At 41.2% G+C, this 20,457-nt stretch overlaps 1 protein-coding gene across 5 annotated transcripts in view; it reads right to left on the bottom strand.

Annotated features, from left to right (window-relative positions):
- Astn2 (astrotactin 2) overlaps window positions 1–20,457 on the bottom strand; it is a 987,955-nt gene that overhangs the window by 39,390 nt on the left and 928,108 nt on the right. For all 5 annotated transcript variants that reach the window (XM_057784267.1, XM_057784266.1, XM_057784268.1 and 2 more), the window contains one exon: window positions 12,645–12,786. In XM_057784267.1, the coding sequence (XP_057640250.1) occupies window positions 12,645–12,786 (142 nt within the window). The remainder of the gene's footprint in view (window positions 1–12,644; window positions 12,787–20,457) is intronic.

Below are 20,457 nucleotides of genomic sequence, written 5' to 3'. Positions count from 1 at the left end.
CCCCTTCACCCTGGCCTGCACATGCTAATGCAAATCAGTCCTGCCCCGGCCAGGGGTCTGCAGGAAGGCTGCCAGGCACTGGGAAACAAACACGCAAAGAATGTTATTTCATTTCTGGCATCCTGGGGAAAGAGGGCTGACAGAGGGAAGTCGGGCAGCGAAAGAGCAGACTCTATGGTGAGAGCAGAGGAGATGAGATTATTGTGAATGTGGATAGCAGGGAGAGTGAAGACCACAGGAAGGACTTCGCATGAATAAAAGGCCTACTGGGTGTCAGGAACTGATACTGGAAACTTTTCTTTTAAATTGTACGTGTGCATTTTTAATGTACAATATACTATTCTTTCTGCTTTTCAAATGAAAATACTGCTTTGGGTGGGTGGAGGGGGTGTCTCAGTATTGTTGTCTGTTTGGGACAGACCTGGAACTCATTGTGTATTCCAGGCTGGCCTCAAACTTGTAGCAATCTTCTTGACTTGGCCTTCAGCAATTTTTCAGATGTTACTCAATGACCAACTTGTGGAGTCAGGATTTGAATCCAGACTTAAAGCTTGAAATTTAAAAACTTCTAATCTAGACCCTTACCATTCCTGCTAGGCTACGTGATTAGTGGTCCTTGGTCAGACTTCCAAAGGAAACTCCGCATGTCACTGTCCCATACCCTGTGACTTTCATCATCTGTCTCTTGCTCTCATCCCCTGACACAGATCTAAGTCTTGAGCAATTGCCTCTTACCAGAACAACGATAAACACATGCCCCTGCTCTCGCAGCCCAGGGCTCCTCTATTAAGTCATATACCATAGGTAGATCTCTTTCAGCCACTCTCCCTTCTCGCTGCTGCTCAGAGCCCATCAATGGCACCATAGCCAGCATCATAGGGCTCCTCCAGTCTTGTTTGCTTAGCTATCGTGAACTTTCCATCATCCTCCACATGGGACTCTTCCAGTGCATCGTTTCAACCATTTCTTCTACTTAGGATGTAAACATCCCCATTCTCCCATTCAGAGCTACCAAAACCAAGGTCAAAGACACCTGCCTCTTCCTAGGAGTGCTGGCTATAACAGATTGCAGCTTCCCTATAACTCAACTCCCATGCTTTCATTGTGGGACTAACCCCATTCTACGCCTCAGTAATTGGCTTGTTACAAATTTGATTTCAGCACCAGGTGAAACTCATTCAGCAAAAGCCATAGAACTTCAAAGTGTAACTCAATCTCTGGGTAAGGGAGGCACTCAGAAAGTGTCTGTTAGAATCAATGTTCTGCCATTTATCAGTTACGTGACCTTGACAAGTAATGCTTAAGTTTTGTTCTTTTTATCTACAAAATAGGGAACTGCCATAGAGGTACTTAGCAACATTGCTAAGCTTCAAAGAGTTAGTTGACCCAAAGATCTCAGAGCAATGCTGGTATACAGCTGTCAAGCTTGACAGATGGTTAATGATGATGGTAATGGCAGGCAGGCACATGTCATGTTTTGTTTGTGGCTAATGGCTACAGGTGTTTACATCAAACACTAACTCCATTCTGCAAGGGAGTATTGTTTATTACTGATCTTCGGTGTCTGCTGAATTAGGTATCAACCAAGTGGAGGCCATTTGGTTGTTATGAGTTTACAGACATGAAACCCATGATTTCTGAAGTCTGCCCTACTACTGGTCGATGGCAGATTCTCTGTGAATCTAAAGACAAGAACTATATTATAACAGGTTCAAGGAACTTGTAAAGGATAATCAGAAGGAGGCATAAAACACCTTTTATCACACATTATGGGAAAATGACCCCAACTTGGGTACATTTCCTGATTAAAATGTCTACGGGGTCTGGTTTCCTGTCTCAAAACACTCCCGTTTAAAGAAGACCCTTACATGCATTTGGTACATTTGATCTTCTGTAGGCTACACTATGCCTGGGAGTTCTAGATGGGTGAATGACCCTGGATCTGTTTCACAACAAAACTCTAAAATGTGAGCTATGTGGTTTACACCTTCAATTATAACACTCTGGAGATAGAGGCAGGGAGACCCCAAGTTTAAGGCCAGCTAGGCAGGCAGAACAAGTTCCAGGTCAGCCTGAGCTTCAGAGTGAGATCTGATCTCAATAAAAACAGAAACAAATACTAAGATCCTCTATAGTAGGCAGCAGCAATATCTCTATTTTACACAGATATGGAAATTATGACATCCCTTCAAAAATAAACACTTATACCATCAGAAAATAATGTGAGGTTTTGAATGACCCTAGGGCAGTCTGTCTCAATTATATGACCTTAGCCTCAGACAATTTGGGGTACATGGATGCGTGTATATAGGATAAGAAAGTAATATATGGATTAACGTAGACTTAAGAGTCCCAATCCGATTCACTCTGATTTTGAGTGACGTAGGGTATGCCGTGGGGACGTTTGGGTGGGTGATATCTGTACTCCCAGGCACTGTTATTCTGTACTTCAAATATCAACATGGATTGCTGTTATTGTTCCAATGGAAGGGTCTGTCCTTAGGAGAAAAGAGAACACAGCAGAAAGAAAAAAATCTCAGAAGTCAGGATTTTGTCTCGCCTCTGCCTCTCTACACTTCATTACTGCTGATCCCCTACAGTATGCTGACATCTTCACACCATAAGTCTGCTCAAAGCCTCCTCCATCACAGATGGAAGTGAGGTAACTGGGGGAGAGGGAAGCCTCTGTACAGGGCCTATGCCTGTAGCCAAGATTAGAGGAACAAGAAAAGGTTAGAAGACCTGGCCTTTAACTTGGGTTCTTCTCTGGAGTCTCAGTCAAAGCAGGAGAGAACTTTGCCACCCGCCTGCTTGTGGTACTGGTGAGGAATGTGCACTTTGAATAGACAAGGCTCTTTGTCCTTGTTCCTAAGAACTAGCCTAGGTGAGGATTTTCATTCTACAGGGAAGAAGTCTGTTCCCATGCTGAGCTATCTCTGAGCTTGTCCCTAAAGGTGATGCTAACATAGACAGTGGTAGTACCAGCATCCTGTAAAGAGCCATGGGTCTAGAGTCTATATGTTAATCCTGGCTCTGTCTGCCTATGGAAAATACAGGCCTTTTAGGATCTTGATCTTTTCATCTGTACACACAGAAAATGACCTTAACTTCCTTGAGTTGTGATCTACAAATACACTGTTTGTGTGACCAGTTGTAAGTTTGCTGGACGTCACCTCTTCCCTCCAGCCATGGAGCTCAGACCGCAGAGCCTCTTTACTGTGGAGCTCCCTCGTGTCCTGCATGAAGGTGCAATACTGGTAATGAGGCCCTTGTCTTCTGTGTAACACGACCTCTTCCACCCTGGCCCTTCATGATTCAGCTGTGTTCTCTTCTGCACCACAGTGTCTCCTCTTGTCTAATTTTCATACTCTCAATTCTACCAGATATCGCCTCAATCGCTATGTCAGTTTCTTCTAACTGCCATAGTAAGTTATCACAAATGTGCTTACCTTAGTTTGAGGCACCTTGTGAATGGACAGCAAACGCAACCTTCCCTACAGCTTTTCACACTGCAGTTATTTGTGAAGTAAAGAAGGAGCTGTTTCTAGATATTTTGAAAACGAATTAAGCCATACGGCTCCATATTGGCCCAGCACATTTTTTACACTGAGTCCCAAACTATAAGGCCCAGACATTCACTTTCTCCCTGCATCTGATAGTTTCTCTGACTCTCAGTCCCACCCAGCCTATTCTCTACACTATAGTTGGACTCATGACCTAAAAGCACAGGTTGAAATCCATTCCGTATCTCCTCAAAAGGATTTGATGATTCCCCAGTACCCTCAGCACCTTGCAGAGAAAGCCCAGCTCCTCTGCTTGTCACTCACGGACTATCTTTGTAGTTTAAAGTCAGTATCTACCCCCTTCTATCCTCTACGAGTTCCTACGAGCAGTCGGTGCCATGTCCTTCTGGAATCCTGGCTGGTGTCCCATTCCTGGATGAAATCTTGACACAGGTCGAGGAAATAAACAGCCTGCCTTAGAGTCCCCAGCAGGCTTTAGGAGCCTCGCTGTCTGTCGGCTGAAGAACAGCATTATTTTTCCTCTGTGAGTCTCTCTTGGCTAGGGATACAGGGCTGTGTTTGCTTCTGGCTTGAAGACAGCTCTCCTCTCTGGGGCCCCAAATGTGCATTCTGGAGAGGTCAGTATGACCTGATGTTGAGGAGAATTATGTCTATAAGCTGCCCCACTCACTCTCATTGTCTTACCAATAACGCTGGGCACCATGGTCAAGGACAGTTCACACACCTCCCAACTGGGGAGACACCAGAGGCTCTGGCCCCTGGTGACATCAGGTATGCTTGGCCATGCTCAGCTGACTGTTTAAGGTGGTGGCTGATAACAGACTGATTCTGGTGTATAGGTAGGGGTGTGACATGAGAGGAAGCGAATGGAGTTAATGATCAGAATGGTGGAAAAAGAAAGCTCCTGAGATTGTACAAGGCAGACAATGAGACACGATAAGCAAAAAGAGCAAAACAGAAAGAACAAAGATGCAGACAAGGAGACAGCAAGGAAAAGAGAGATTCATGAGGAAGTCAAAAACAGGCAGCAGGTAGAGTGACACAGGGTGGAAAGTGGCACCCTTGACTAAGGGAAGGGAAAGGAAAGTGAGGGAGAGGGCAGAAAAGAACAAACGCAAGCAATAAAGAAAAGAATGGAAGTGAAAGCAAAGATGAGATTAAGAATGGGAGGCTGTGCGTGGGATCAGAGGGAAGAAGGAAAGGAAAGAAAGAATGGAATCCCTGAAGGAAATAGGAAAAGAATGAAGGGTGGAAAGGCGAATGAGGAGTTAAAAATAGCAGAAAAGTTTGTAGTCTAAAGAAAAAGTCAGAAAAGAGCAAGGCAGGAACCACATCCAGCCCCTTCTGGCTTCTTTGCCTCCTATGTTCTTGAGCCATTGGGGCAGCAGTTTCTTCTCATGTTGGTTCGGACACTGAGCATGACCAGCCAGGAAGACTTCTTTCCTGCACATCTCCTCTCTCCTAGGAGCTGGAAGTCCCTCAGATGTTGTCTGGGTCATGTCTGGGACTTGGTTCAGAAGCCAAGGGAAACGGGGAGAGCTGTAGCTCTATCCTGAATGAAAGTCTCTTGTACGGACTAATGCTGACTAGAGTCTTGTTGTATCTCTCCATTTCTTCCAATCTATAGAGACATACAAGTTCTCAGTTTTGAAAATATCTTTGGAGGTTATCTTTTCAAGTCTCTACAAATGGATAAGCCCAGACATCTTAACCATAAATCACTTGGCCAAGGTCTCATAGTCACTTAGGACAAGAGACAGGGTGACCCTTGGTTTGCTGGCCTCTCATCAACTGGGCGAGCACTTTTGAAAGCTAGCCCTAGAAGACTCTGATGACTTTCATTCTGTTTCCAGTAAATTCTGTGCTGAGTCTTGGCAAGAGGAGAGGAAACGAAGAGGGTAGGATAGGAATGTAAGTTTTAAAAGGTTGGAATGTCGCCTAACACAGAATTGTAGTGCCCATGGTAGTGTCTTAACTGCTTTTGGAATGGGCTTCCTAGACAATATCCAGGAATGAATGGTAGCCTGAGGGTGGTAGATGGGCCACACACTCTGACCAAGGCTCTATGACTCCAGAGTATTTGGTTAGCTGCCAGAGCTTCTTCACAGAGACATGGGAGTCTAGAGACTAGGGAACAGTTCATCACTTGAAAGATGGGGGTAAAGGCACCTAAAATGGCATTGGGACTCTGTTTCTGGGCAGACTGCACACTGCAGACCCTCAGGCTTTACTGTTTTTATGGAGCTGTGAGACTACAGGGCAAAACAAAGCTAGAAGTTCTGGAGTAGGTTGTGTTGTATTTAATGGAAAAACTAAAAATTAGTTTTATATATTGTTCTCATCCTATCTGTGCAAGGATCTTTGTGTAAAAGGTCCCCTTTTCATGTCCTGACCTGTGTCATGTCCTTGTCAGATTCTTATCATAATCTAGTGAGGGTAATCTTGAGCCCCAGGCACAGGATTGGTGGTGGCCTAGGGTATATCTTGGCTTCTCCATTTACTCTCCTTGTGACTGTGGTCAAGTTTCCAAGTCCCTCTGTGCCTTAATTACTCTACCTGGATAAAAAAAAAATCTGTAAAGGAATGATTCAAATGGGGGTTTTAAAGGAGAAAGAAAAGAGAGAGGATGAGGAAGGGAGACACGGAGACAGAGAAGGTGTGGGGTAATGGCAGCAGAATCATCACCTAGTACATAATGGGAATTGCTTGACTAGTAAGGGAGGGAGTAGAGAGTTGTGAGTGACTTTAGAAAAGTGGGTGTGAGCTAGATTTCTGCACTAAATTAGAAATTTATTCAATATTCAACCAATATTCATTGGATTTTTACCTGACATCCATCATAGATCAAGAATGGGCATGGCAAGGAAGGCATAGATTTTTGTTCTTATAAACTTCCACTGTGAAAGGACAGATGAGAGACAAACACACTAAGTCATCATGGCTCTAGTAACTGCATGAGGCAAGTGGATCTATGATAGCGACATGGGAGAATTGGAAGGACAGTGAGGAACCACTGTGGAGAGAATCAAGGGAGAAACAGAGAAAGTGGGCACTGGCCGAAAGTACCTGAAAGAACTAGGTGTTCCTGGAAAGTGTTGAGGGAAGTGGCCATCGTCAGGGATGAGCACAGCCACTGGAACGTGTTGAGCATCAGACTGCTAACAGACCACAGAAGGCTTTGTTTTTTAGGTAAAATACGGCACCACAAATAGTAATAACAGTGGTTACTCTTCCTGCTTTTTGTCAAGCTCCAAGAATGAGTGAGGCAGTGTTTTGTGCCCTTTTCATGCATTGGTTCACCTGTGAGGTAGGTCCTGCAGGATTCTACCTCACACATGAGACAGAGAGAGTCGAGAAGCTTGTGTAAGGCCATATAGTGGTTAAATCAAAGGTTTTCAGTCAAGAGAAAACTTACCTCTTTCTATTCAAGAGGTCCAATCGTGTGTGTGTGTGTGTATGTATGTTACTGGGTATGTGTGTTCACAAGCTCCTTTGTCTTTTATATTGCTTTTCCTTGATAACCCTTTATACATGCCCACAATTGAAGGAAATATCAAACTATCATTTCACCTAATATCTCATGTGATATTTAGAACAGCCTCTAGAAGTACAGTTTGTTATTTCCTAGTTTATAGAGGAGGTTAACTGTCTCTATTATATAGATGGGAAAGATGAGGCCTGATACAAACATACAAAGGCTGTGATCTAAGTCTCCTGGTACCCAAGTCTGGTATTCCTTCTATCGTAACCAGCGTTGCTTGCTATCACAAAGCCCCCCTCTGGTTCTTCTTACAATTCCATCCACATGTGTAGGCAAGAGCATAAGTAGAACATAGTATGTGCATTGGTATCGGCTGGGATGTGGACTCAGCTCTAGTCCTTTTTGTTATGTGACTTCATGTAAAATCATTACTTCATAAACCCCAGTTTCTACATGTGCAATATGGGTGAAGATAAGAACACAGCAGCCATGTCATCAGACTATGGTGAGAATTACAGGTGATCATGTGCATGCCTTGCCTGGTTCCTGGCACAGTGACTTCTTCATGGAAGAGTGTTGCCATTTCCTTGTCCAGAAAGTAAAGGTGTAACAGTGTGAGAATCAGAATTCTGCTTTGGATTCTTAACATCTACCAAGGACATAGGCCTCTGGACCACTGAGTTTAGCTTTTCTCTTTGCAGGCAGAATTTCATTCCTGGAGGAGAAGGAAAAGGAGGAGGAGGAGGAGTTGGCCCAAGGTGGTATTGAGCAGCAAAAATGGCTGTCTGCCTTCTGACCTCAGAACCTTGTTTTATGCAATCCCCTTCTTCCTCCAGGGCCTTAGTTTTTATTCTCCTCATCCAGCCCCACCCACCCCTACAAAGTCTTTCCCCTGAGACTCTGTTCCCACCATGGATGCTGGCACTTGGATGCAATACCCAGGCTCCTTTGGCATTCCTTTCATAGAACAGAAGCCAGAGAGGTGAAGGTGGGCCTGAGGCAAGCCTCTGAATGTGTGGGAATGAGCCCCTCCCCACCCTAGGATTCAAGCTTGGCTGCTCCTGGCATGTTCACTGAGGACCCCTTGGCAGCCAGCCATTAGTAGAGGAGGCAAGGCAGCCAAGACAAGACGGAGGCTAATTACCTTGAGTAATAGGAAATTGGAAAGCAGTTGCAAGAAGACTGTCTAGGCCCCTAGCCAGGTAAGGACAGGGACCACAGATGCTTCGCCTGGCTTCAGTCATTGGCCCAAGTGGACACTCCCACCCAAGACCACTCTGCACTCCAACGAGCCAGGGGATCAGAAGCTGACCCCGTTGTTGGACCTTTGGGGGACTCTCTCCATTTTCTTCTCTTGTTTGTTTTCTTTCAAAGCAAAACAAATGGAGCAAACAAGGAAATTCAATTTCAATGGGGTAGGGCTGCAGACGTTTCTGTTTGTTACACGAGGGTGAGCTTAGGACAAAAAAATCAGTCTTGACCTTCACTTCTCCAATTGGTCTCTCCCTGAAGCACTGTGTAAAATTGCATGGGTGAAGGGGCCACAAAAGCAGTTTGTCTTCCAAGTTAGGGCAAAGAAAGGGAGTTTGGATGCGGGGGGGCAGAGCCAAAAATTCAAACGAGAAATAGAGTAGAGCGACTGAGATGCACTCAGATAAATAAAACCTTAGGAGAATAAAAAATAGGAAGGCAAATGACAGAACCAGTCGGGAATCCATATGGAAAATAACCAGAGAAAGTTTGTAAGATAAAGAGGTACCAATAAGAGAATGGAGAGGCACTGTAAACAGCAAAAAGGAAAGTGACGGGCACAAGTAATTGGGAAGGGCAGGAGTCCTGGGGCAGGGATTAAGAATAGATTTCATGGTGAAACTATGATACCCCAAACTCTCAAGCTGCAGTGACTCTAATCACCTTCATCTTTAAGTTGCTGCACCTTCAGACTCTATCCCTTCCTCTTCTCTAGCAACCCAGAGGATACCTCTCAGGGCTCTAAGGACCTAACCTTGCTTCCTTGAAACTAGCTCACCCAGGGTAGTCCTTGAAAGGAAAGGGCCGTGATAGTGAAGGATTGAATCAGAGATCAAGATGAACAGGAGGAAAGTGTTAACCTTTCCTGCTGGGCTCCTATTCATCAGGCATTCAGGCAAACTGTGCTTATAAAAGGTTTTATTCTTATTTCTTTTTTTGCAGAAGCAAGTGGTATTTATATTTTTATTTTCTATTTTTTGTTCATTTTATTGACTTATATGTTCTGCTCTACTCCTCTCCCTTCTTCTCCCCTTCCCTTCAGCCCTCTCCCATGGTCCCCATGCTCCCAATTTACTCAGGAGATCTTGTCTTTTTCTACTTCCCATGTATTTATGTTTCTCTTAGGGTCCTCATTGTTGTCTAGGTCCTCTTGGATTGTAAGTTGTAGGCTGGTTTTCTTTGCTTTATGTCTAAAAACCGCTTATGAGTGAGTACATATGATAATTGTCTTTCTGGGTCTGGGTTATCTCACTCAAAATGATGTTTTCTAGCTCCATTCATTTGCCTGCAAATTTTAAGTTGTCAGTATTTTTTTCTGCTGTGTAGTATTCCATTTTGTAAATGGACCACATTTTCCTTATCCATTCTTCAGTCGAGGGGCATTTAGCTTGTTTCCAGGTTCTGGCTATGACAAATAATGCTGCTGTGAACATAACTGAGCACATGTCCTTATGGTATGATTGAGCATCCTTTGGGTATATATCCAAAAGTGGTATTGTTCGGTCTTGAGGAAGGTTGTTTACTAATTTTTTGAGAAATCACAAAACTGATATCCAAAGGGTCTGTACCAATTTGCATTCCCACAAGTAATGCAGGAGTGTTCCCTTTACCCCACATCCTCTCCAGCATAAGTTGTCACCAGTGTTTTTGATCTTGGCCATTCTTACAGGTATAAGATGGAATCTCAGAGTGGTTTTGTTATTCTTAATAAAGTTCTCTGCTCTAGAACATCATAAGGCAGGAGGGACTACCAACTTTTTTTTCTAGAGGAAGAATTTGTCACTTAGAAGAGTGAAACTTTCTGAGCACACAGGGGCTGAATCTGTATTCACACTCTGGCTAGTCTGTTCCCAAAGCCTGTGTTCTTTCTTTTGCCACATACAGTATTTCTTGGCTTAGAAGGAAGAAAAGAAATTTTGTTGAGGAATGAGCAAGCATAAAATGAGAAACACCAAGAACAGACATGGAGGCTATTTTAAAACTCAAAACCCAGTCGGTCAGACTTCACGGGAGGAGAGCCGCCAGTGGGATGGGAGACCGTTCCAAGCAACACCTTGGCTCCCTGTCAGAGCAGCTCAAATCCCAGGACCATTATCAAAATCTATTTAAAAAGAAAATAAATAAAACAAAGTGGTGTCCAAAGATAGGGAAGATGAACTCATTACAAACACATTTCCAAAGCAGAGGAAGGAAGGAGACCCTACCCCAAGATCTGGGAAGCAGAGATGGTACCAGACCATTGCAGAAAGAAAAAGTGAGGGGAGATGTTTACCATATTTAAAGGATAGTAGCCCATTCATCAGCTCTCACCATCAATTGCTTTAGGGGCATTTATAAACATATCTTATTGCTTTTTATAGACATTAGGTAAGCTAACACCACGTTGCTACAGTGCCACCCAAAGACAAGGCTACTCCTTCTATCTGAATGGATGAGAGCCACCAGGTAAGGTTCTGACCTGTTCCTTATCTGCTTATTCATCTGACCAATCAATTGGAGGATAGATGAGGCACTGAGGAAATTTGTAATGGCCATAATTAGGCATCAACAGAGGTAACAGTTGAGACTTGTTAAACTCTACCTAGGGGTTCAGACCAAGGGGCCTAGGAGGATGGATGGACAGGTGAATAGGTAGATAGATGAAGCGACAGACAGAAAGAAAAGGGGAAAGTCTCAGGGAGACACACACATTCTCATAGAGAAAGAACTTGAGGCTCAGAGAATGAAAACTAATATAGAGAAAGGCATGAATTTGAACTGAGATCGCTCTGTCTCTAGTGTATGCCCTTAAAGAGGGACATAGGTCAGAACCCAGGAATCAGGAACCGTTCTAAAACTTTCACTTTCTCAATAGCGTCATAATTTTTAGTGTCAGAAGATCTTACAGCTTTTGCTTTAGTTGCATGCTTGCTGCATTGCACAGGTGCAGTGACTGCAGCCCAGACATCCAGTGCATACTGATTCTGAATCCGGAAAGTCATGCTCTCAAAGCCCGCTTCTAGTCCTTGTGTTCACCATCAAGACAATGGCTATTCCTTAAGGCACAGAGTACATCATACTTCTCTGGTCGACTTGTTCATGTATCTCTGTGCACTGCAGAATTTGTTTTGGTAGCATTCACTGATCTCACATGATTGAAAACAAACTTTGAATCATAACAACTGTGAGATTGTAGAGTTTGAGATAAAGGTCGAATTCTCAGCTCACAGTGATATTCTCGAGTTTGATCTATCGGTATATTTGTAGGACAACTTAAGTAAAGTTATACAACTAAATATACTATACCCATTTTTATGTATCCTTTCATATTGCTGTCATGTTTTAAGTTATCTGAGGATAGGGTCTTTTGTATGAGCTACACTTACATATCTGAGAATACCTGAGTGCAGTAAGAAGACATAAAAATGCTTAGAGAATGTGGGAGTGAAATGCAAACTCTATGTGAGAATATATAAACAGATGAATCCGTTATTCGCATAGATGAGTAGAAGAAGAGACAGAAGGAAAGATATATGGAGGATAGATGAACGGTTGAGTAAATGAATAAAATGAAAAATAAATAATGCAAATAAAAGAATTTTGAATAATTGTTAAAACAGTTAACATCTCACCAATTACAGATTTCTAGGGTAATAAAAGAGGCAAATTGTGATTTTGCCATTAGGAAAATGATGAGATAATCTCTAGAAATCTTCATTGTTATTTATGATGGCTACCTCCAGATATGACAATACTCATTTAGGTTTGAAACAAAAAAAAACAAGCCTCCTGTCTCCTCTGACATTATCAAATGAATTTGACAGTGACTTCTAGGGGTTTTGATACAATGACTCCAGAAAATTCTAGTATGTATGTATATATGTGTATATATATATATATATATACATATATATATATATAAACACAGGCATAAAAATAGACACACACACATATATCAAAGAATATACATATGTGAGCTATATATATATATATATCAGTATATCTTAATATATGCTTACACACACAAATACATACACATATATTAGAAATACTATGAAAAAAAAACAGAAGAAAGCAATAGGCAGGGATTGCCATGCCAGTTCTCCTTAATAGACTGTTCTCTAACCCAGAGTAAACTGCTATCCCTTTCTTGGTTGCAGATTATTCATCAGTAGGAATACTATACTAGACTTTATACCTGGCCTCTGTGGGCCCTGTAGTACTCGCCCTCCATCTCTCACTGTGGTCTACATTCTAAACAGAAACTTCTACACCTTTGACTTCCAAGGCCACATACAGACAAGCCAAGAAACATTGGGCTGCTCTGAAAAGAATTATTCCTGTTATCCCTCCCAGGCTTAAACCCATGCTCACTGCTTTATACTCCCCACAAACCCATCACTACTTACTTGTAAAGACCATCTGGCTCCAGGCACTTGAAGATCACTGAGTAGATACTGACTTCAGGGATCTCTCCGTGGCTTCGACCAGCTGCTACACAAGATGTGCCCAGGCCAGAGAGTAAGTCATCAGCAAAACTCAGGAATTCTCCTGGAAGGAGATGAAAACAGATGAGATCTCTAGTACATGCCTTGATAAAAAAAAATATTACCAGGGAAAAGGGAAGATATGAAAATGTCACAAATTTGCATTTACAGTGCCTTAGTCTCTGTATGATTTTTTAAAAAATGACTTATTACCATGTACCCAAGGCTGACTTCAAAACTGTGATTCACTTTCTTCAGTCTGTCACACATTTGTAGGGATTATAGCTGCTAGCCACTATGCCAGGGACTGTTCAAAGCTTATGCCTGAGGTTTACTACCTGTGAAATAAGAACGCTAATACTGAACTTAGTAAGATATGGAAAACCTGTTTCTGAAAAAAAAAATCAAAAGCATGGAGCCAAGCAGCAGGCAAGCTTACTGCAGGTAGGTTGTTCCAACACCACCCCACTGATGGGATCCTGTAAATACAAGGCCCACTCTGCCCTCAAACCCAACCATCTGCTGCCACCTCAGAGGAACTCTGAACCACAGGCTTCAACTGTCCACAGTGGTCCAAGAAGTGAGTGATCAGTCAGTCAGCTGGGCACCCCACTGTCTAGGTCCTCGGTACAGGGACAAAACCCTGAACCTCTCTCCATCCTGTCTAGGCTTTACTAGCCAGCCAGCATGCATGCTTCCCTCAGGTAGTCTGCTCTAACACTACCCCACCATCGATCTGACACTGTAAGCTACAAGTCCCACTCTGCCCCCAAACTCACCCATACCCTGTCACCTCAAAGGAACTCTGAAGCTCAGACTGCAACTGTAGAGAGCGAACAGAAAGAGTGGACCAAGAGAGACCTCAGTGATTCCCCTTAGAAACCAACAGCACTGCACAGAGTAGACAAGAGGAGCCCCTAAAGACACAGACAGCAATTGCAAGGGTTGGGCCAAGAGGCAAAGACACTGTTGGCACCAGCTGAAGGAAGAGATGGGTGGACACCACTGTAAAAATTTATTCGATACCCTATAAAGCAACATGGCAACACCAGAACCCAGTGGTCACACAATGGAAGACCTGACCATCTTAACCCAGAAGAAGCAGAAGAAAATGATCTTAACTATAACATTATGAAGATAATAGAGACCCTTAAATAGGAGATGAAAAATTCTCTGAAAGAAATGGGGGGTGGGAGAAAAAAAACAAAAAACTATTTGAAGAAATCAACAAATCTTTTAACAAAACTCAAGGAAACCAAGAAAAAAATCAATCAAACAGGTGAAGGTAATAGTTCAAGACTTGAAAATTGAAATAGAGGCAATAAAAAAACACAAACTGAGGAAATTCTAGAAATGGAAAATCTGGGTAAATGAACAGGAACTTCCAATGTAAGCATAACCAACAGAATACAAGCGATGGAAGAGAAAATCTCAAACGTTGAAGATTCTATAGACGAAATAGATTCATTATCAAGGAAAATGATAAATCCAACAAATTCTTAACACAAAACATCCAGGAAATCTGGAACACCATGGAAAGACCAAACCTAAGAATAATGAAGATAGAAGAAGGGAAAGAATTCCAACTCAAAGAAACAAAAAATATATTCAACAAAATCAGAAAAGAAAATTTTCCCATCCTAAAGAAGGATATGCCTATGAAGATACAAGAAACTTTCAGAACACCAAATAGATTGAACCAAAAAAGTCCCTTTATCATATAATAATCAAAACATAAAACATACAGAACAAAGAAAGAATATTGAGAGCTGCAAAGAAAAAAGGCCAAATAAAATATGAAAACAAACCTATCAGAATGACACTCAACTTCTCAATGGAGACTATGAAAGCCAGGAAGTCTTGGACAGATGTACTGCAGACACTAAGAGACCATGGATTCAAGCCCAGACTACTACACCCAGCAGCTTTCAATCACCATTGATGGAGAAAATGAGATATTCCATGACAAAACAAAATTTAAACAATACCTATTCACAAACCCAATCTTACAGAAAGTATTATAAGGAAAACACCAACCCAAAGAATATAATTGTACCCACAAAAACACAGGCAACAGACAACCTCACACCAGCAAACCCCCCAAAAAGGGGAAACACAAATATTACCACCAAAAAAAAACAGGAATTGAAAATCATTGGTCATTAATATCTCTTAATATCAATGAACTCAATTCACCTATAAAAAGACACAGGCAAACAGAATGGATATGAGAGCAGGATCCAACCTTCTGCTGTATATGAGAAACACACCTCAACCTCAAAAACAGACATTACCTCAGAGTAAAGGGATGAGAAAAAAATTCCAGTCAAATGAACTCAAGAAATAAGCAGGTGTAGCTATCATAATACCTAACAAAATAGACTTCAAATTAAAATCAATCAGAAGAGATGAAGGATACTTCATACTCATCACAGGAAAAATTCGTCAAGATGAAATCTCAATCATGAAGATTTATGCCCCAAATACAAGAGCATCCATATATGTAAAAAAATTATTAAAGCTTAAATTGGACATCAAACCCACACACTAATAGTAGGAGACGTCAATACCCTACTTTCCACAATTGACAAGTCAACCAGACAGAAACTTAACAAATAATAAAACTAACATATTCTATGACTCAAATGGACTTACTAGACATCTATAGAATATTTCACCCTAACCCCAAAGGATATACCTTCTTCTCAGCACCCCAGGGCACATTCTCTAAAATTGATCACATTCTTAGAGATAAAGCAAACCTCAACATACAAAAAAAATTGGAATAACCCCCTGTATCTTACCAGATAACCATGGTTTAAAGTTAGAGTCAACAACAACACTAATTGCAAAAAACCTACAAATTCATAGAAATTGAACAGTGCTAAATTAAATCACCCCTGGATCAAGGAAGAAATAAAGAAAGAAATTAAAGACTTTCTAGAATTTCACAAAAATGAAGGGATGATGTACCCAAACCTACGCCAAACCTACGGGACACTATGAAAGCACTGCTAAGAGGAAAATTCATAACACTAAGTGCCTTCATAAAAAGTGAAGAAATCTCACACTAGTGACTTAAGAGCACACCTGAAAGCTCTAGAACAAAAAGAAGCAGACTCACCCAGGAGGAGTAGACAACAGGAAATAATCAAATTGAGAACCAAAATCAATAAAATAGAAACAAACAAACAAACAAAAATCAATACAAAGAATCAATGAAACAGACAGTTGGTTTTTTGAGAAAATCAACAAGATAAACAAGCCCTTATCCAAACTAATCAAAAGGCAGAGAGAAATCATCCAAATAACAAAATCAGAAATGAGAAGGGGGACATAACAATAGACAGTGAAGAAATCCAGAGAATTATGAGGTCATACTACAAAAACCTGCACTCCACAAATATGGAAAATGTAAAAGAAATAGACAATTTTATGAATAGGTACCACACACCAAAAGTAAATCAAGACCTGATGAACAATTTAAATAAACCTATAACTTACAAAGAAATAGAAGTTGTCATTAAATGCATCCCCCCCCAAAAAAAAAGCCGAGGGCCTGATGGTTTTAATGCAGAATTCTACCATTGGGTTTAAGGAAACAATTGAAGCTAACTAGAAAGAGAAACTAGGTAGTAAAGATTGAAAAGAGCAATTAAACTTTTATAATCTAATAATCTAGAATTAGCTCTGATAGGAGTTGAATTGCATTGCTTCAGATAGTGAATCTTTATTTCTGTACCTTAGGCTTCATCTGTGTAAGGTGAAAGAACTACAGTAATTCTTGAAAAATAACATAGATGGACAAAAATATGAAAAGACAGTTAGTGTCATACTATTTAAACTTACCACAGATTTAGAGCTAACTAAATATTTAGCAATATAGAAATGACTGTCAGTTTGGCAATTGTAGCCAAATGGAGGGATATTGTATAGACTTTAAAAATAGCCTCTGGAGGATGCACCCACCCACTGTGACAGTGGAACTGATTTATTGGGAGCCCACCAAGGCCAGCTGGTCTGGGACTGAATAAGCATGGGTTGAAACTGGACTCGCTGAGCATGGCGGACAATGAAGGCTGATGAGAAGCCAAGGACAATGGCACTAGGTTTCGATCCTAATACATGAACTGGCTTTGTGGGAGCTTAGCCTGTTTAGACGCTCACTTTCCTGGACATAGATAGAAGACCTTGGTCTTCCGGCAGGGCAGGAAATTTGGACTGCTCTTCAGTATCGAGAGGGAGGGGGAATGGAGTGGGGGGAGGAGAAGAGGAGTGGGGAAAGGGGGAGGGGAGTGGGGGGAGGGGGCAATATTTGGGAGGAGGGGAGGGAAATGGGAAACGGGGAGTAGGTGGAAATTTTAATTAAAAAATAATAAAAATAAATAAATAAATAAAAAGTAACCTCTGGAAAGATATGAAGATATATAAAAGGGAACTGATGAAATATTTCAAGCTAGAAACAGGACAAACGATATAAAATACCTTTTTGTGAAAATTCCCCTCACATATGTGATTTTAATACAGGAGGAATAGACATAAAGCATACGCATGGCAGTGTTTATGAAGTGAAATCATGGATACTTTTCTTAGTTTTGCTTATCTCTAATTTTAAAAATATCTGCTATAAATATACAATTTTTATATAAATAAAAATCAATACAAATTACTAAAAATAAAGTAAATAAACCTAAAGAGTCTCTTAGCTCCTTTCTAATTTTAAAGTTGGATAATTTTGAAGTAGGACTAGCATGTGAGGAGGTGTTTTATACCATACAGTATGAAGTACTGTGAGTCCCCCATCCACTGTTTCTTTACACATATTCATATAAAGGAGATAATGTTCTTTCCAGAAGCCATAGCTGGCAAAATAAACAGCCTATTATCAGGTACAGGATACAGCTCCTCAAGATTTTGGTCAGAAATTCTCTAAAATAATACAAGATATTGTCAAGGCTCTTTACCAAGTACCATAACTTTATGAAAAGACTATTATTTCAGGCAAAACACTCTTTGGTCACAAGCCAAAATCCAATTGATAAATGACCACGAAGCTTCCCCCCTCCTGGATAGCTTTCATAGTACCAGAGGCTGCTGTGCAGGATGCTTGATGAGCAAGGTCACCACCAACTTTACTAAGTTGTGAACTACAGTAACAACTATTGGACAATACAATACATGTCCATGGGCGCAATAGTGGTACAAATATTATTGAGGAAACCAATTGCTTTCTGGTTAAATTTAAATGCCACTTCTAAGAAGAAAAGACATGTAAACCTGGTCAAGAACCTAAGGTTCAGGAAACCTAATGTTCCAAGGATGGACACAGCATCAAATTTACTTCTTAATTCTTATTTCTATACTCAAAGACTGGAACAGGCTTCAGCTCTTATTGAAGAAGGTTCTTTGTGCAGTGTATGGTGGCTAATCTACAAACTGACAACTGGCCAAAGTACACAGAAAATACCAGTAGAATACTTAGCCAGAAATTCAACATCTGTGCCGTAACTGCTTTCAAGGCTTAGCAACTACCCTGAAGGTAGGGAGAAAGATGTAAGAGTCAGAAATCATGAATGATTGGAGCAACATAGTGTCTCCTGCACATGGCAGGATTGCCATACTTTTAAACTCACAACGGCCTGGGGCTGCCTGCACAGTGCCTCTGAGACATAAAGCCAGTCAGCCTCTCAGCTGAGATAGGGGTGGCTCAGGACCCCCATAACTAACTGAGGAACTATATGATAGTTGATGTCCTCTGGAATAGGGTGAGTCAATTTTCTTTAAAAGTATGGTCTTTGGAAGGTTAATCATCTTCCCTGAGTGTTTGGGTAACACAAACTAAATAAGGTGGGGTAGAAGTTGAGAGAAGAGAGAAGATCTATCTAGGGTGGATCTTAGAAGTTAGGCAGACAAGTGGAGTGAATATAATCAAAATATATTGCATATATGTATGAAATACTAAAAATTAATAAACTGTATTTTAATAGTCCCACTCAGCTCTGATGCCTATGACCTACAACAATAACCAGCACAATAATCCTGAGTGTAATAGTGGCACACCATGTATCCCTTAGTAGTAACCAACAGCTCTCTAATTAACAGTAAGTCCAGCTCATAAGTAGAATGGTACTGGGAACCTAGCCAACTACCCAGGGCCACCACTTTACTAAGCCAGAATAATCCCTAACTGGACTCTGAATAGTTACCTTTATACCCACAGATAAATATGGTATATCTTCCTCATCAAGGCAACTTCTTTACAAAAGACCATTAAATAAAACTAAAACCAATGAAAATTCATAATTGTGGGTTCAGTCCTAGTAGACACATCTACAATACAATTTAACCTATAGCTCAGGGAACATTGAGGAAGAGGTAGTGAAAATATTTTAAGGCTCAGATGATCAGGGAGTTTGTTGTGAGGCTACTTTGCAGTAATATCAGAAGTTTCACCCATGAAGTCTCACAATGTGACTGCCGAAAGCTCAGGTATAAAGTAAAGCTAAGAATCTAGAAAGAAACAAGGATGCCCAGATGCAGAATCTTGTTCACCATTGAGAGGTAATGGTCTTTCATCTAGTATAGGCTTAGACACCGCATTTCTCCTGTACACCTCTTAGATTGAACTTTTTCATAGCAGAATCACAAGTCACCAAACATTTCCATTCTAATAGATATCAAGCATAATAGCATATGGGACAACAAATTAGAAAGAAGGGAGAATATAGATGGAGTGAAGGGATTGTTTCACTTAGTCTCGAGATCGCAGTCTGGCTGCTTGTATTTGTTTTTATACAGTTTGGTTCTACATCTGTCTGCTTTTCAATTTTCTTCCAGATATTCATTGAAGAAATTGGCTCTTCATGCAGGAACTCAGTATGCTTGTAACTCATACTAATTAACTGTCTGGAAGGCAAAAGATGGCTGGCATTTATTTTTGAAAGGACACAGCTTTCCAGATATTTCCATGAATCTCAGAATCGTTCGGGCCATGGATCAAAGCCTTATAAGCATATGAGGTCGGTCAGCACAGTTCTAACTCCTATGTAGCTCCGAGGATTGTGAATATCATTTAAGGGAAATACTCAGATGGCCTGGAGTATAGCAACTCATAAAGAGGGCACAATAGAAATACAGTGTCCAGATTTCATGGGATTAAGTGCTAATAATGACTGGGGAAACTTAATAGGAAGGGAACTTATGCTTTAGTATGTACTTAATCCTTCTGCAAATAAGTCAGACGGCATCACTCTACTGTAGCGGTTAAAATTGCAAAAGAAGGGCCTAAGACTTGAACCTCTCATCATCCAGGACTGAAGTCTCATCTTTTATACTATGCTGGCTCCTGGAGAGGATTGTAGGGGGATACTGTTCGAAACCTAGTTTTCTCAAAGCTGGTCAATTTACAGCTAAGTTCATGGCACCCTCTTAGTGCTAGGGGCTTGTGGAATGCAACAATAAAAGAAATGGTTCCTGACCTTCTGCAGCTAGTAATCTGACAACAGGAAGGGCTGTTAAATAAAAGAACAAACCCATAAAGTAAATTGTAATGTTGCTTTTCTTGGCTTCCTACTTCACATTGCAATGTAACTCATGTGGAGGCAGGTGAATGAATGACCCTTCAGTGTCCTTCTGTACCTGATGGCCAGGGCCCTAGGAAAGACTCGTGGGACTTCTCTGTGCACCGATGCAGGTCACGGCAATTCATTCAGATGTATTTGGGTTCTGTCACACA

This window comes from Chionomys nivalis, chromosome 11, assembly GCF_950005125.1.
Source record: "Chionomys nivalis chromosome 11, mChiNiv1.1, whole genome shotgun sequence".
NCBI classification, from domain to species: domain Eukaryota; kingdom Metazoa; phylum Chordata; class Mammalia; order Rodentia; family Cricetidae; genus Chionomys; species Chionomys nivalis.
The sequence above is the reverse complement of the archived record's forward strand: the minus strand, read 5'-3'. Positions and strand labels throughout refer to the sequence as shown.